This window comes from Crotalus tigris, unplaced genomic scaffold (assembly GCF_016545835.1).
Source record: "Crotalus tigris isolate CLP2741 ecotype Arizona unplaced genomic scaffold, ASM1654583v1 scf7180000021160.8983255:1529534, whole genome shotgun sequence".
Lineage (NCBI taxonomy): Eukaryota > Metazoa > Chordata > Lepidosauria > Squamata > Viperidae > Crotalus > Crotalus tigris.
Window position 1 is genome coordinate 63,060 of NW_024098373.1, and position 18,200 is coordinate 81,259.

Below are 18,200 nucleotides of genomic sequence, written 5' to 3' on the forward strand. Positions count from 1 at the left end.
TATTTATTTATTTATTTATTTATTTATTTATTTAATAAAATTCCTGTACGATGTCCCAGAGGTGCTTTTCCAAGAGGTAACTCGACTTTCTTGTTTTTCTTTGAAGGCGTTTCGCTTCTCATCCCAGAGGCTTCTTCAGCTCTGACTGGAGGGTGGGGAATGGAAGGATTTATAGTCCTTGCAGACAGCTGGCCCTTTGCATCTTTTTAGAGAGTCGTTGAGGGCACTGGGAGGTTTGTCTGTGTCCTCAGGGCCACCTGACTGGTGCAAATGAGTGTGGAGGCTTTTTGGCTGCAGGATGTTTTTCTGCCCTGGATCCCTTCACAGTTGAAGATGGGTGCAGGCGGTTGGGTATTGGTTCGTGTTGTCTGCATCTCAAACTGAACCATTTGCGCTTCAGTTTGAGATGCAGATGACACAGACTCATCCCCAACAGCAGGGGTCTTCAAACTTGGCCCTTTTATGACTTGTGGACTTCAACTCCCAGAATTCCTCAGCCAGCGTGAGGGAACTATGACCCTTTTATGACTTGTGGACTTCAACTCCCAGAATTCCTCAGCCAGCATGAGGGAACTATGTCCCTTTTATGACTTGTGGGCTTCAACTCCCAGAATCCCTCAGCCAGCGTGAGGGAACTATGACCCTTTTATGACTTGTGGACTTCAACTCCCAGAATTCCTCAGCCAGCGTGAGGGAACTATGACCCTTTTATGACTTGTGGGCTTCAACTCCCAGAATTCCTCAGCCAGCGTGAGGGAACTATGTCCCTTTTATGACTTGTGGGCTTCAACTCCCAGAATTCCTCAGCCAGCGTGAGGGAACTATGACCCTTTTATGACTTGTGGACTTCAACTCCCAGAATTCCTCAGCCAGCGTGAGGGAACTATGACCCTTTTATGACTTGTGGGCTTCAACTCCCAGAATTCCTCAGCCAGCATGAGGGAACTATGTCCCTTTTATGACTTGTGGGCTTCAACTCCCAGAATCCCTCAGCCAGCGTGAGGGAACTATGACCCTTTTATGACTTGTGGACTTCAACTCCCAGAATTCCTCAGCCAGCGTTGAGGGAACTATGACCCTTTTATGACTTGTGGACTTCAACTCCCAGAATTCCTCAGCCAGCATGAGGGAACTATGTCCCTTTTATGACTTGTGGGCTTCAACTCCCAGAATCCCTCAGCCAGCGTGAGGGAACTATGTCCCTTTTATGACTTGTGGACTTCAACTCCCAGAATTCCTCAGCCAGCGTGAGGGAACTATGACCCTTTTATGACTTGTGGACTTCAACTCCCAGAATTCCTCAGCCAGCGTGAGGGAACTATGTCCCTTTTATGACTTGTGGGCTTCAACTCCCAGAATTCCTCAGCCAGCGTGAGGGAACTATGACCCTGCCCTGGGTGCCTTCACAGTTGGAGACAGGCACAGGCTGATGGGGATGAATCCGTGTTGCCTGCATCTCCAACTGAAGCGCAAATCGTTCCTGTAGCAATGTTTTCTGGAAAATCCATTCATATTTCTTTGCCGTTCGAAGGGTGTCCATCCCAAACACAGGGCAGAAAACATCCTGCAGCGAAGAAGGCTCCACACCCATTTGCACCTCCAGCTGCAGACAGCCGGTCATTTGTATTCTTTTAGAGCAGGAGTGTCAAACTCGCCACATCACGTGACGTATCACAACGTATCGCAACTTTTTCCCCACTGACGGAGCTGGGGTGGGCACCGTGTCGGCCTGACGCATCCGGCCTGTGGGCCGGCAGTTTGACACCCGTTTTAGAGGGTCGCTGAGGTTATTTGGAGGTTTATTTGTGTCCACAGGGTCCTGAGGACACGGATAAACCTCCAAGTGGCCTCAACGACTCCTTAAAAGGCAAATGACCAGCTGTCTGCAAGGAGTGTAAATCCTTCCGTTCCCCACCATCCAGTCAGAGTTGAAGAACCTTCTCAGATGAGAAGCGAAACGTCTTCAAAGAAAAACAAGTCCAGTTGCCTCCTGAAAAACAACCAAGACCTGGATGACTGAGAATCTCTAGACCAGGGGTAGGCAACCTTGGCTCTTTTATGACTCGTGGACTTCAACTCCCAGAAGTCCTGAGCCAGCCATGCTGAGGGGAAAGGGAGGTTTCCAAGCTGAGCCATGCTGCCTCAGGAATTCTGGGAGTTGAAGTCCACCAGTCATAAAGGGGGCCATAGTTCCCCCGTGCTGGCTCAGGAATTCTGGGAGTTGAAGTCCACCAGTCTTAAAAGAGCCAAGGTTGCCTACCCCTGTCCTAAGTCCTCCTGTTCGAAGTGGTTAGCCTCCTAGAGCAGGGGTAGGCAACCTTGGCTCTTTTATGCCTGGTGGACTTCAACTCCCAGAATTCCTGAGTCAGCCTGGCTCAGCTTGGAAACCTCTCCCTTTCCCCTCAGCATGGCTGGCTCAGGAATTCTGGGAGTTGAAGTCCACGAGTCTTGAAGGGGCCAAAGTTTTCCCCATGCAGGCTGAGGAATTCTGGGAGTTGAAGTCCATGAGTTATAAAAGAGCCGAGGTTGCCTACCCCTGTCCTAAGTCCTGCTGTTCTAAGCGATGAGCCACCTAGACCAGGCATAGGCAACCTTGGCTCTTTTATGAGGCGTGGACTTCAACTCCCAGAATTCCTGAGCCAGCATGGCTCAGCATAGAAACCTCTCCCTTTCCCCTCAGCATGGCTGGCTGAGGAATTCTGGGAGTTGAAGTCCACCAGTCATAAAAGAGCCAAGGTTGCCTACCCCTGCTCTAAAGACTTCCTGTAGGATGGTTTCGGCTGAAACTTGGTGACTGACTCAAAGCCAAGCAATCAATTCTTTTGTGGCTGAGAGTAGACGTTGAACTCGAGTCTCCTGCTAAACCAGTGTTTCTCAACCTTGACCATTTTAAGGCATGTGGACTTCAACTCCCAGAATTCCACAGCCAGCAACGCTGGCTGTGGAATTCTGGGAGTTGAAGTCCACATGCCTTAAAATGGTCAAGGTTGAGAAACATTGTGCTAAACAGAAAAAAACACAAGATAAATAAAAAAAGCTCACCTGTTTGAACATCAATGACCATTTGATGCCCTCCTCTCATTCCAGGCCTGCTATCCTCACCATCACCTTGTTTGCATCAGACAAAAGAAAACAACAGTCCATCATTCGTGGGTTCCTCTGCCCTTCCTCCTCTTCCCCCCCTCCCCCCAATTCAGCTGCATTAAGGGAAAAAACCTTGGAATACAGGCAGTCCTTGATTTACAATAATTCGTTTAAAGTTACAACAGCAGTGGAAAAAAAGCGGCTTACGAGCGTTTTTCGCACTTACAACCGTTGCAGCATCCTGGGGGGGGGGTGTCGCCTGATCGAAGTTCAGACACTTGGCCACTGATTCACACTTATGACCGCTGCAGTCACATGATCTCCTTTTGTGACCTTCTGACGAGAAAAGTCAGTGGGGAAGCCAGATTCACGGAACAACCCGTGGGAGTATCTTAACGACTGCGGTGACTTGGTTAAGGTGCTAACATGGGGCAAAGCTCACTTAAGAGCTGTCTCGCTTAATGAGGAAAACTTTGAGTTCAATTGTAGCTGTAAGCTGAGGACTGCCTGTGAGTCATTCCTGGAAAAAGACACAGTATTGGTTTGAGGGGTCCTGGGTGCTCCCCGAGCTTGCTTATTTTCTTGCAGACGTTTCATGACCCATCTAGGTAACATCATCAGTGCTAGAAGGGAGTGGGGTTTGGGGGGGATGAGAGGAGGAGGAGAGGGAAGACTCCTCATCCTCCTCCCCCTTCCTCCTCCTCCTCTGCTCCTCCCAAACCCCACTCCCTTCCAGCACTGATGATGTTACCTAGTTGAGTCATGAAACGTCTGCAAGAAAACAAGCAAGCTACAAATATTCTCCTTCACTGGAACAGTACTGGTTGTCGTAAGGAGAAAAAAAAATGCATCGGCCGAAGAGAACTGGGCATGGTTAGCTGAAGTAGAAAGGCTTCTAAGCTCAGAGCTCTGGAGAGCTGGGGCCTGTCAAATCTAACAAGACTGAGCTAAAACAGCCAATGATTCATTCAGTCACTTCCAATAACACAAAGACGTTGTCTAGGCCTCTCTGGGCCACTGATTCTAAAGCCACAGAACTGCTCTGCAAAACACAACTGGCACAACGCCTCCCTGAGTGTCACCCCCCCCCAAATGAATGGAAATTATATCTTAATCTTATCCCCTGCTTTAAGGAGGCAGTCACCCAGCTATCTATATATCTACCTACCTACTTACATGCCTATCTCTCTATGTCTGTCTGTCTGTCTCTGCCTGCCTGCCTATCTGCCTGCCTGCCTGCCTGTCTATCATCCATATCTATCATCTATCTACCTACCTACCTACCTACCTCTCTGTATCTATCTATATGTCTGTCTTTCTATCTACCTACCTACCTACCTCTGTCTGTCTGTCTATCTGTCTGTCTATCTATCTATCTATCTATCTATCTATCTATCTATCTATCTATCTATCTATCTATCTATCTATCTATCATTCATATCTATCATCTATTTAAATCTCTCTCCTATCTATCTATCTATCTATCTATCTATCTATCTATCTATCTATCTATCTATCTATCTATCTATCCATCTCTGTCTGTCTGTCTGTCTGTCTGTCTGTCTATCTATCTATCTATCTATCATCTATTTAAATCTCTCTCTCTAATCTATCTATATTATCTATGTATCTATCTATCATCTATTGGATTCGCGAGCTGGATGTTGGCACTAACTGTATATGGTTGGCCATCTTATCTAAGGCGATTCTGGGTGGCTTTCCCCCCCCCCACAGATTTCAAAGGACTATAGATAGTCCTTAACTTGCAACCATTCATTTAATGGCCATTCAAAATCACAATGGCACTAAAAAAAGTGAATTATGACTTCGGGGGGGGGGCCTTCCACTTACGACCGTCGCAGCATCCCTGTGGTCATATGTGATCACAATTCGGATGCTTGACAACTCTTTCATACTTATGACGGTCGCAGTGTCCCAGGGTCACGTGATCCCCTTGTGTGTGACCTTCCGACCAGCAAAGTCGACGGGGAAGCCAAATTCTCGTTACAACCGTGTAACTTGCCGTGATTCACTTAACAACTGTGGAAGAAAGGTCATAAAATGGGGCAACACTCACAACTGTCTCGCTTAGCCACGGAAATTTTTGGGCTCAATGAGTGTTATAAACCAAGGACTGCCTGCAACATGTGTGAGTAGGTGGCAATACAAATTTTCTACCTAAAATAAATAAAAATATCCCTGCAAGTTGAAGCACTATCTTTCGCGAAAGGGCTCACCACAAACCAGGTTTCAATACGGTTACCTTTGGTGCTTTTGGGAATTATCTGACCCCATCGCGGCTTGTACTCCTGTTGACTGATGTACTGGTTGAACAAGCCATCTGTTGTAAAAGGAAAAAGAAAGAGTCAGCGGCCATGTGCCTCCCCTCGCAGAACTCACCGGAAGGCCGGTTTCGAACGCTTTGTGAAACGGCGGGAAAAACAAGGGGTTAACGGGCACAGCCACTACGTACAGAGTGAGATGGAGAATCTGAGGAAAAGGCAAGTGAGGGAGGCTGTTATTAAATTTAAAAAAAAAACAACCTAGGAACATAGTTGTGTATAGTTTTAAGACAAAGCGCTTATCCAGCAAGTAGGAAAACTCTTGGCATCCGCTACGTGGGGGGGGGAAAGATGAGGTGATTGAAGAAACGGGTCAAAGAGATGACTCAGATAAAGTCTGCATGTAGGCAGATCTCCTGGGAAGTAAGACTCCGATAGAAGACAATATTCCTAGCTCAGGGTTGAACTGTGGAGTCCTTGTGAAGTGGAGGAGGAGGAGGAGGAGGAGGAGGAGGAGGAGGAGGAGGAGGAGGAGGAGGAGGAGGAGGAGGAGGAGGAGGAGGAGGAGGAGGAGGAAAATGATTGTGGGTCCTTGATGCGCTCTGAGCTTGGTGGTTTTTTAGCAGACGTTTCATTACCGAACTAGGTAACATCATCAGTGACAGGATGTGCTAGCACAGTTGACAGTAGGTAACAACCTAGTTTGGTAAAGAAAGGTCTCCAACAAAACCACCAAGCTCAGAGTGTATCAAGGACCCACAGTCATTATCCTCCTCCTCCTCCTCCTCCTCCTCCTCTCTGTAAACTCCTCACTCCCTTCTAGCACTGATGATGTTACCTAGTTGGGTAATGAAATGTCTGCAAAAAAAAAACTAAGCTGAGAGACCACTAAGCACCCACAGTCTTTTCTCTCCTCCTCCTCCTCCTCCTCCCCCTCCTCCTCCTCCTCCTCCCCCTCCTCCTCCTCCTCCTCTGTGTAAACTCCTCTCCCTTTTAGCACTGATGACATTACCTAGTTGGGTAATGAAATGTCTGCAAGAAAACAACCAAGCTCAGAGACCACTAAGGACCCACAGTCTTTTCCCTCCTCCTCCTCCTCCTCCTCCTCCTCCTCCTCCTCCTCCTCCTCCTCCTCCTCCTCCTCCTCCTCCTCCTCCTCCTCCTACCCCTCCTCCTCCTCCTCCTCCCCCTCCTCCTCCTCCTCCTCTGTGTAAACTCCTCTCCCTTTTAGCACTGATGACATTACCTAGTTGGGTAATGAAATGTCTGCAAGAAAACAACCAAGCTCAGAGACCACTAAGGACCCACAGTCTTTTCCCTCCTCTCCTCCTCCTCCTCCTCCTCCTCCTCCTCCTCCTCCTCCTCCTCCTCCTCCTCCTCCTCCACAATCCCCACTCCCTTCTAGCACTGATGATGTTAACCTAGTTTGGTAATGAAATGTCCCCAAGAAAACCACCAAGCTCATAAACCACCAAGGACCCCACAGCTTTGGACGATTCGCTAAAATCACATTTTTTGAAATACGGTACGGACCACGTCTTCGATCCAACATCAATCCGTGACAGACGTTTACATTCAACGTACACCACTCACTCCACCATCCAAAACATGGGACGTCTGCAAACCGCATCCTGGAAAACAAACCCAGATCCTTAACCCTCTTCCCCTTAAATCTCCCTTCCCTAGGTATCGGAAGATTAAGAAAGGAGGAGAACAATCTCAAATAAATAAATGAATAAATAAAACTCCTTGCTTCCAGTGCTGAAGGAAACTCTACAGCAATTTAATAGGATGTATTCCCAATTTTTCATGTGCCAAATGAGACAAAAACAAGAGGACTACAGCCTTTTCTGGTTGGTTAAGTAAACTTCTTCCCACTTTTCTGTGGAATTATTCTGCCTCAAGTCATAAATCTCAGAGCCCAGAAATAAGGCACGAGAAAAAAGAGAGCAGCTTAACAAGCAGAAAGAAGAAATGTTTCAATCAACCAAAACATACGACTGGAAACAGTTCCTTTAGCGCAGTGGTTCTCAACCTTTTAAATGCCGCGACCCCCCAACCAGTCGTAAGTCGAGGACTACTCAACTGGTGCAGCACTATTTGCAGACTGGGACTTTTGGTGGGCTCAGCAGGGCAGAGACAGCCTGGACAATTCCTATTGGCTTTTGAAAGCCAATAGAATTAGACTCTATTCTAGAGAGTCTATTCTACTGGCTTTCAAAAGCCAATAGAATAAAAGGGAGTAGCACAGCTAAGGAAAAGGGGAAAAAAATGGCGGACTGCATTGTTTGGCGACCCCCGTGAAATGGTCGTTCGACCCCAAATGGGGTCCCAACCTACAGGTTGAGAACCACTGGTTTAGCGACCGTTACAACGGCATTGAAAAAAGCGACTTGTGACCGTTTTTCACACTTATGGCCGTTGCACATTCCCAGGGTCACTTGATTTGCATTCAAGATGCTTGGAAACGGGTTCCTATTTACGACAGTCGCAGTGTTCCGGGGTCACGTGATCCACTGCACTGGTTAAGTGGGTAACAACAGTTGTTAAGTGAAGCTGGCTTCCCCCCATTGACTTTGTTGGTTAGAAGATCGCAAAAGGGGGTCACATGACACATACACACACACACACACGGGACAGTGCAACCGTCGTAAATACAAACCAGTTGCCGAGCGTCTGAATTTCCATCACGTGACCCCGGGGGTGCAGCAATGGCGATTAAGCATGAAAAATGGTCACGAGTCAATTTTTTCCCAGTGCCGTCACTAAAGGAGCTGTGTTGTAAGTCGAGGGCTCCCTGTATTTATAGCATGCTTATTCTGCCCAGAAATTCTAGTTCATCGTACTGGGTAGACGCAGCAGCGATGGCAAGTCATAACAGAGTCTAAAAATTAAGAATTAAAAACCAGACGTGCATATTAACAAAGTTAAGGGGAAAAACAGCCAGAAGAGAGGTCCGCACTGAACAGTGGATTGGCATGAAAAATAAAAAATATTTTAAGCAAATGAATTCAAACATTTTCTCCCCTTAAGAGAAAAGAGAGAAAAAAAATCTGCAAAGGAATGAAAATCCATTTGGGTTTCCAGGAAAGCATCAGCGGTTAAGATCCGATCTTTCTGCAGAGTCATGCTGACAGATCTCTTTTGCAAAAGCCAAAAGAGATCCATCACTCGGATGGTCTCTTCTCTTTTGCATCTCAGTTGCTTGGAAGAGAAAAAGGATTAAGTGAAAATTAGCCCCCTCACCACTTAGAATAGAAAGAGGTGGGCAGGGTCAGGAAACAGGGAAGGTAGCTGTCAACGCTGCTAACATCGGATGTTTTTGCTTTGACAATAGATGCAACCATTTTTTTTCTTATGTTTTACTCTTAGAGTTAGAGTTAAATGATGCTGAGGAATGTACGTGAGAGTTTCGCTAGATATAACAATACTGAACCTAGTGTGAGAACCAAGGTTATTGAAATAAGAGATGATAAGGACTGGCGGGCTGGAGAACTGGAGGGGAAGCTTGCATTTCAAACTAATAGGAGAATGTGATTTATGACTGTTAACTGGAGGAGGGAATTGTGCTCTGATACTATGTGCTCAAGGGAGGGGAATCCAATTTTTGGCTTCGACTGTGTTAGTGCCAATGCTATGCTTCTCAAATAAAGATTCTTTAAGGTAAACAATGCCTCAAACTTCTTTGAAGAGTCTCATCTGTCGGAACCCTGACAGTAACATCTAAACTGGATTGGCCTCAAGATGGAGATACTGTACATCAGAGTTTTCCAACCTTTCCGGGCTCGCGGCCTGGAGGGGAGAGCAGCTTCCAAATTACTGTTGCGTTGTACGCATGCAAAAACAGGGCCACGCCCACGGGCGCAGTACTAGCACCCGTGTTCTTGCATGTGGCATGCGCTGGTGCCGTGCACATGCGTGAATGGCCATGCATCCCCGTGGCAGCTAGCGCCCGTTCGCGCATGCACAAGTGGGCCAACACAAACCCCGCAGTAGTGGCCTGTTCATGCATGCGCAAATGGGCTGCGCACACACGTACACCATACTAGCGGTCAGTTTGCACATGCACAAATGGGGCGTGCACACACACTCTCATGCTAGCATTCCCATGTGCAAACAGGGCCATGGGCATTAGTGTGAGTGGGGGGGAGGCAAAAAAATATAAGACCGGGTCTTATTTTCGGGGAAATACAGTAAATGTTTCTGAAAATAGCTATTTCCTCTAATAAACCACCCTTAACCTCCACAGCCAGCTGTTTTGAAATCACATAGCAACCGGAGCAAACACAGCTTCAGAAGCTACCGACTGAAGCCAAGACGTCAAAAGTCATCAGATTGCAGGCAATCCTCGACTTACGACAATTCATTTAGGGACCGTTCAAAGTTACAACGGCACTGAAAGAAAAGAGACGACTTATGACCATTTTTTCACCCTTACGGCCGCTGCAGCACTCCCAAGGTTGGCTAATTCAAATTCAAACATTTAGCAAGCAGTTCGTACGTATGACGGTCACCATGTCCCGGGCTCACGTGGTTTCCTTTTGTGGTCTTCTGACCAGCAACATCAACGGGGAATCCAGACGAACTTAACCGGGTTAAGAACTGCAATGATTCCCTTAACAACAGGTGGTCAAATGGTGGCGAAATTCACCTTAACGACCATCTTGCTTAGCAATGGAAATTTTGGCCTCCCTCGGGATCGGAAGCCGAAGACCACCTGTACATCGCACACATGGGCAATTTTTCACGTGACGAAAACGACAACGCGGCCGGCCCTAGCAATCTGAGCAGCTAATACAAAATAAACACAAAGCTTTCCACTCTGTTTGGATTTGTCAGCCACCCACAGTGCTGGAAACAATCGCAAGGCCAAGAGTTAGAAGGAAGCCAGCAGTTATGACACAACATAAATCACAGGCTAGCAATCCCTTGCAGAAGCCTTCCGCAACAGTCTCACCCCGCCAAATTTCCCTGAGGTTGCAATTCCCAGAATTATCTCCACAGGATCGTAACATTCCCGACATTTTTGGAGCTTAAAAAACAACAACCACGAATTCACCAGCTCCCTAACGAGATGGTCAGAAATGCCTCTGGCCTTCTTCCCAAGCTGTCAGCCCTGCCCCAACTTGGTCTTCTAGGAAAAAAAAACCTCTTGACTCCATTTGTGGCAAAAAAAATTGCTTTTACGAAAAGCCAAACGGCTACATTAAGCCAAGCTAGAACAGAGGTCTTGCGCCTGAAGGTGGCCCAGTTAATTTTCCCATTTTTGTTCCATCCCCGTTGTCTCCCGATTGTCCAGTCGCATCCAAAGAAGTTGTTTTGGTAACTACCCCTGGAAAGATGGGTTAAATGGTGAGCCTTTGTATCCCATTCCTAAGCCCGTGGCCTTGGGGTGGGTCTATGACAACTCGTCGTACCAACGTACCATGACCAACTCACCACGGTCACCTCACCGCGGCAAATTCACCACGGTCAACTCACCATGGCCAACTCACCATGGTCAACTCACCACGGCAAACTCACCACGGCAAACTCACAGCAACCAACTCACTATGGCCAACTCACTATGGCCAACTCACCACGGCCAACTCACCACGGTCAACTCACCATGGCAAGCTCACCACGGTCAAGCTCACCACGGTCAACTCACCATGGCCAACTCACCATGGTCAACTCACCATGGTCAACTCACCACGGCAAACTCACCACGGCAAACTCACAGCGGCCAACTCACTATGGCCAACTCACCATGGTCAACTCACCACGGCAAACTCACACGGTCAACTCACCGTGGTCAACTCACCACGGCAAACTCACAGTGGCCAACTCACTATGGCCAACTCACTATGGCCAACTCACCGTGGTCAACTCACCATGGCAAACTCACACAGTCAACTCACCGTGGTCAACTCACCACGGCAAACTCACCACAGCAAACTCACAGTGGCCAACTCACAGCGGCCAACTCACTATGGCCAACTCACCATGGTCAACTCACCATGGCAAACTCACACGGTCAACTCACCATGGTCAACTCACCACGGCAAACTCACAGCGGCCAACTCGCCACAGTCAACTCACAGCGACCAACTCACCATGGTCAACTCACCACGGCAAACTCATCACAGCCAACTGGCCACGGTCAACTCACCACGGCAAACTCGCTGCGGCCAACTCACCACAGCCAACTGGCCACGGCCAACTCGCCACAGCCAACTCACCATAGCCAAGTTACCACGGCCAACTTGCCACAGCCAACTTACTATGGCCAACTGGCGGGACAAGAGTTACACTCATCTCGATGGCAGTTCTGACCCAACCCTTGGCGAACTTACCGTTGACAGCTTTTTCTATTAACTCTTCACACGCATTGAAGTCTCCCTTCAAGACCAGTTTCTCATGGAGGTCCGTCAGCATGGGGTGTTCCAGGGCAATCTTGGTTTTCTTCTGCAGGGACTCGAACGCCTCCGTGTAGTTGTGTTGGCGAAAGTGCTTCAAACAGAGGCGAATGGCTTCCTGTTCACGGTACTACTGGAACACAAGAAAACCTATGAGAGCTGCACTGTTGAGCATCCTGTTGGTATCCTTGTGCACCCAGGCCTAGGGGACAGGAAAATCAAGATCCTTGGAAGGAGAGGCTTAACAGGGCAGTATATATGGGTTCATTCAATGTTATCCTCATAAGGAATCTTTTGAGGTATGGCTGATCTATGCACTGTATCGTTAGCAATAGCCATAGCACTAATATGTACCATCCCATAATACTGGACTTCAGTTCTGAAGATGTTCTTTGGATGAGAAGCAGAACCGTTAGGATAATTATTTAACAGCTAAACAGCTTGTGTAAAGAGGTAGTGTAATGTGGATGATGCAATAATAGGAATGACTCAGCAGGCGTGTGTATCCCTTTAAGAGTCTGAGTATAAAAGGGAAGTTTTTTGCTGGAGACTTTTTCTCCCTCATCCGTTTGATTGCTGTAGCTGCTGTGTATTGGAGTTTGCTGTTTCACCACGTGTTATGTATTTTGTTCCTACTGTATATTTGTAGATAGAGTGTAATATAAACCATCATTTAATTACAAGCCACTGTTTACTGCATTTACTTCTGAGTTACCTCAGCGCAATAAGACTGTGCATCCTCTGACAAGAACATTTTAAAGAAAAAAACAAAACAAAAAAAGTCCAGTTGCCTTTCGGAAAAAGCACCTTTGGGATTTTTTTTTTTTTAGTGCCACTGTAACTTCAAATGGACGCTAAATGAATGGTTATTAAGTCGAGGACGACCCTGTATAATAGAGGCAGCTGGGGCTTTGAACTCAGTTTTGCAATTCACACAAGCAAAAGTGCTCTCTCTCTCTCTCTCTCTCTCTCTCTCACACACACACACACACACACACACACACAACATCCACCTAACTGGAGCTGTTTCATGCACAGGATACAATCCTACCTTGCTGTACCAATTGAGACAAGGCTGTACCACATCTGGATCATCAATACCGTTGAGTTCAACATACCAGATGCTAAAATTGAAGCTGGGACCCCAGGACAGGAGCGGAACTGGAAAAAAGAAGGACAAAGAAATTGAAATATGAATTCCTCCATGTTTCCTCCTAGGCAACTTCACAGCTCCAGTTCGTTCAAGAACACAGGACAAAAGTAGCAGCTGTTTGAGGATGTGATTATCGGAATCACAGAATTGGTTGTCTTTCTATCCTTTCCTATTACAATTTCTCATTCTGGGAATAAGATTCCAAATCCAGCAGGGTCTTTTAGAAGAACAATAAAGATGGTTAGGGGAATGGAGGCTAAAATTTACGAAGAACGGTTGTGGGAACTGGGTTTGTCTAGTCTAGTGAAAAGAAGGAGTAGGGGGAGACATGATAGCAGTGTTCCAATATCTGAGGGGCTGCCACAAAAGACAGGGGGGTCAACCTATTCTCCAAAAAACCTGGAGAACAAGGGATGGGACCCTGCTCAAGCAACATTTATGTGCCATATCCTGGATGGAAGGGAGGGAACTGCCAATAGCCTTTTCTGCTGTCCTCACCACTCTCTACACCGCCTTCCTGTCTGAAGCAGGGATGCTTCCAAACCAGACTGTGATGCTGTGTATAACTGGTATAGAAAAATAAGATCAAACCCCACTCCCATCTAGCACTGTTGATATTAACAGCTGCAAACAAACCACCAAACTCAAGAGAGCACCAAGGACACCACAGCTTTGGAGGGTTCATTAAAATCACCTTTTCGAAATATGCTAAAAATCACTTCTTAGAAACTATTTTAATGTTGAATCTTATTACGGCTGCAAGGTTACTGGTTGGGCAATATTAGAGGAAAGATTCTTTGCTCACTATAGAAGAATGGTCGCTTAAAGTTTCTAATTTAGCAGAAATGGCCAAAATTTCTGCTTATTTGAAGGATCATTCACAAGAAAGATACATCTCGGTGTGGAGAAGATGGATAAATTACGTACAGAATAAATATGGGATCAGAAAGTATCATTTAGTTTTTGAATAACTCATGGTTTAAAGTGAGAATTGTTTATATTGTTATTTTTGTTTTTCTTTGGAATTTTTTTTTTTTTTTTGTATTTGAGTTAAAGTATTTTAGGGATTTGGTTATTGGTATAGTTGGATAAGCTTTGTTAGAATTTCTTTGCTTATTTGTAACCCTGTAATCAGCTCTGGGAAGTGAGGGGGGGTGAGGGTTAGGGGGGGAGGGGGGGAGGGAGGGATATTGTATTTTATTTATGAGACTTATATACCGCTTTAAGTGCAAGCACTCTCTAAGCGGTGTACACCAGTAAGCAATGTATATATATATATTTACATTGCCCCCAACAATCTGGGTCCTCATTTTACCTACCCCGGAAGGATGGAAGGCTGAGTCAACCTACTGTATTGTAATAAAATTTGTATAAAACTTTTCAATTTAAAAAAAAAAATCACTTCTTCAATCCACATCACGCCACATTAGAAGTTTATGTTCAACGTACGCCATTCCACCATCCAAAACACGGACATTTACAGTAGGAACCCAGTCCTGGAAAGATGTCTACTGAGATTCTCATCCATCCAGGTCATGCTGATCCCAACGGTGCTTTTTCCAAAGACAATTGGGCTTTGTTTTCCCCTAAAAACATTTTGCTTCTCATCCAAGAAGCTTCTTCAGTTCAGTTGCCTTTGGAAAAGCACCTCTGGGCCAATCCTGGACAACAACCCCGGATCCTTCACCATCCTGCAGTTCATCTGACTCCCACGAGAATTGTAAGATCAGGAAGAGGGGAGAACCCTCTGCAAACACTCCGACTTCCTAGCGCAAAGAGCAAATTAAAAATCGAGCACTTTCTAACAACACACGCCAGCTTTGCCAGGAAATTAAAATGCCTTCCATTAGGGCGAAGTGTGTTATTTCAAAAGCGTCTGATGTCGCTTGCCCTTTAGCAACCGAGCGCAAAGCACCTCACAGCAGATGCCGGAGCACTTCAAACAGAAATAAAACCTAATGAATGCCAACAGCATTTCAAATGATGCGACCACTTATACAGGCTGTGCTTCTCGGGCAGTCCAAATCTGAAATAATGGGAGTCATCACACACGCAGAAAGTTCCCGCGCTGCTTGTTACGCAAATCGGTTACGAAGGCAGCGGACAATGATTTTATAGAGAAGCAATGGCGCTCCTGACATCGTCCCTTTGATCGCTGTGAAGGAAGCGTTGTGCTTGAGGGTTAAAGGGAAGAGCCACCAGCTACGCTTAATTTGACCTAGTTCCCCGTTTGGAACTGGGCAGTCGAAACTGCCCAAAAACTGAAGCTTTATGATATATTTAAGGGTCTGCTTGAAGATACGTCTAAGGTTAGCAATAAATAGCAGAGGTCAAATACTTGTCTGTTAGGGAGAGTTATCTTTGTCACAGAACCTCATCCAGCTCCAGGTTAGGACTTCAGCAGCGGATATGCTAGCACACACCAGGCTTTCTTTCCGATAAAAGGTGGTTTCCTAGTTCTGTTAAATTGTTATGGTTGCTATGAGCAGCACAGATTTGCTTAAGATGGGCAGCCTTTGGATGGATGGATGGATGGACGGACAAACAGATTAGATAGATAAGATGGATAGACAGATAGATTAGATAATACAATGGTTGGTTGGATGGATGGATGCATGGATGGACAAATAGTTAAGGGAGCAGACAGATAAGATGGATAGATTAGATAACACACTGAATGAATGGATGGATGGATGGATGGATGGATGGACAAATAGATAAGAGAGCAGACAGATAAGATGGATAGATTAGATAATACACTGGATGGATGGATGGATGGACGGATGGATGGACAAATAGATAAAAGATTGGATAGCTAAGATGGGCAGACTAGATAACACACTGGATGGATGGATGGATGGATGGATGGATGGATGGATGGACGGACAAATAGATAAAAGATTGGATAGCTAAGATGGGCAGACTAGATAACACACTGGATGGATGGATGGATGGATGGATGGATGGATGGATGGAGAAATAGATAAGAGAGCAGACAGATAAGATGGATAGATTAGATAATACACTGGATGGATGGATGGATGGATGGACAAATAGATAAAAGATTGGATAGCTAAGATGGGCAGACTAGATAACACACTGGATGGATGGATGGATGGATGGATGGATGGGTGGGTGGGTGGGTGGGTGGATGGATGGATGGAGAAATAGATAAGAGAGCAGACAGATAAGATGGATAGATTAGATAATACACTGGATGGATGGATGGATGGATGGATGGACAAACAGATAAAAGAGTAATAGATAAGATGGATAGACGGATAGATTAGATAATTCACTGTCTCCTGGTGATTGGCCCAGCTGGCTTTCATGTCTAAGGTGGGACTAGAACTCACCGCCTCCTGCTGATTGGCCCAAAGTCATGTTTCATGTCTAAGGCAGGACTAGAATTCACAGTCTCCTGATTTCTAGCCTGGTGCCTTAACCATGACAAACATACCCCCGACAAATAGATAAAAGTCTTTCTATTAATCGTTTCCTACTAGCTTGTAATAGGAAGACTTTTATCTCATAAATATCTTTATTCTGCATGTCAGAGCACCAGAATTCCAGCCCACCGAGGACAAACAGTCAAACACAGTTCTCTAATAAATGAGCAAAAAGCATTTCTGTCTCATCGACGTCTCTATTACTTATTTTTTATCTAGCAGCAAGACTCTCTGCTCTTGATGAGGAATTAAAAGGAGCCAAAGGGATGCTGAATTCTTCAGTGAACACATGTGAATATCAAACTGATGGTATACAAACACTTATATTTTAATATGCGCATCAAAGTTTACTTATTTTACTTACAAAATAAATGGACCCACTTATAGATGGCATTTTAAGTTCTCCAACAGTTATGGCAGCCTTTCTCAATTTGGGAATCTCCAGCTAATCCCTGGTTTACTGGTCTATCTTATACTGCCCAAAGATGGGATGGGGTGGGATGAGGGAGGGAGAAGCGGGAGGGAGGGAGGGGAAGAGGAAGGAAGAGGGGAAGAGGAGGGAGGGAGGAGAAGGAAGGAAGGAAGAAAGGAAGGAAGGAAGGGAGGGAGGGAGGGAGGGAGGGAGGAGAGGAGGAGGAAGGGGGAAGGAGAGAGGGAGGAAGAGGAGGAGGAGGGGAAGGTGGGAGGAAGGGGAGGAGGGGAAGGAAGGAAGGAAGGAAGGAAGGAAGGAAGGAAGGAAGGAAGGAAGGAAGGAAGGAAGGAAGCGCAAACTTTACTCCTATCGCTCCTTTTTATGCTGGAGGCCACTAACAATCAGGATCATCACGAAATCCCTCCGGCTGAAATAACCCGCAAGACACTCCCAGTCCAAACAGCCCCACAGCAAACTGAAGCTTTATGATATATTTAAGGGTCTGCTTGAAGATACGTCTAAGGTTAGCAATAAATAGCAGAGGTCAAGTACTTGTCTGTTAGGGAGAGTTATGTTTGTCCCAGAATCTCATCCAGCTCCAGGTTAGGACTTTAGCAGCGGATATGCTAGCACACACCAGGCTTTCTTTCCGATAAAGGTGGTTTCCTAGTTCTGTTAAATTGTTATGGTTGCTGTGAGCAGCACAGATTTGCTTAAGATGGGCAGCCTTTGGATGGATGGATGGATGGATGGATGGATGGATGGATGGATGAACAAATAGATTAAATAGATAAGATGGATAGACAGATAGATTAGATAATACAATGGTTGGTTGGATGGATGGATGGATGGATGGACAAATAGATAAGGGAGCAGACAGATAAGATGGATAGATTAGATAACACACTGAAAGGATGGATGGATGGATGGATGGACGGACAAATAGATAAGAGAGCAGACAGATAAGATGGATAGATTAGATAATACACTGGATGGATGGATGGATGGATGGACAAACAGATAAGAGAGCAGACAGATAAGATGGATAGATTAGATAATACACTGGATGGATGGATGGATGGATGGATGGATGGATGGATGGACAGATAAGAGAGTAGACAGATAAGATGGACAGACAGAGAGATAGATTAGATAATACACTGGATGGATGGATGGATGGATGGATGGATGGATGGATGGACAAACAGATAAAAGAGTAGATAGATAAGATGGATAGATTAGATAACACACTGAATGAATGGATGGATGGATGAATGGATGGATGGACGGACAAATAGATAAGAGATTGGATAGCTAAGATGGGCAGACTAGATAACACACTGGATGGATGGATGGATGGATGGATGGATGGATGGATGGAGAAATAGATAAGAGTAGACAGATAAGATGGATAGACAGAGA

General features: G+C 45.9%; 1 protein-coding gene across 4 annotated transcripts in view; it reads right to left on the reverse strand.

Annotated features, from left to right (window-relative positions):
- The window catches only part of MKLN1 (muskelin 1), a 99,799-nt gene that overhangs the window by 50,639 nt on the left and 30,960 nt on the right, over nucleotides 1–18,200 (reverse strand). For 3 of the 4 annotated variants that reach the window (XR_005559898.1, XM_039369547.1, XM_039369548.1), the window contains 4 exons: nucleotides 12,816–12,925; nucleotides 11,702–11,894; nucleotides 5,348–5,425; nucleotides 3,043–3,108 (listed from right to left, as the gene is read on the reverse strand). Coding sequence is in view for 3 of the 4 variants with exons in the window: in XM_039369547.1 (XP_039225481.1) it covers nucleotides 3,043–3,108; nucleotides 5,348–5,425; nucleotides 11,702–11,894; nucleotides 12,816–12,925 (447 nt within the window). In the remaining variant the exon portion in view is untranslated. Of the gene's footprint in view, nucleotides 1–3,042; nucleotides 3,109–5,347; nucleotides 5,426–11,701; nucleotides 11,898–12,815; nucleotides 12,926–18,200 lie in introns of those variants that run through there. The other variant, XM_039369549.1, reaches the window with a different exon arrangement.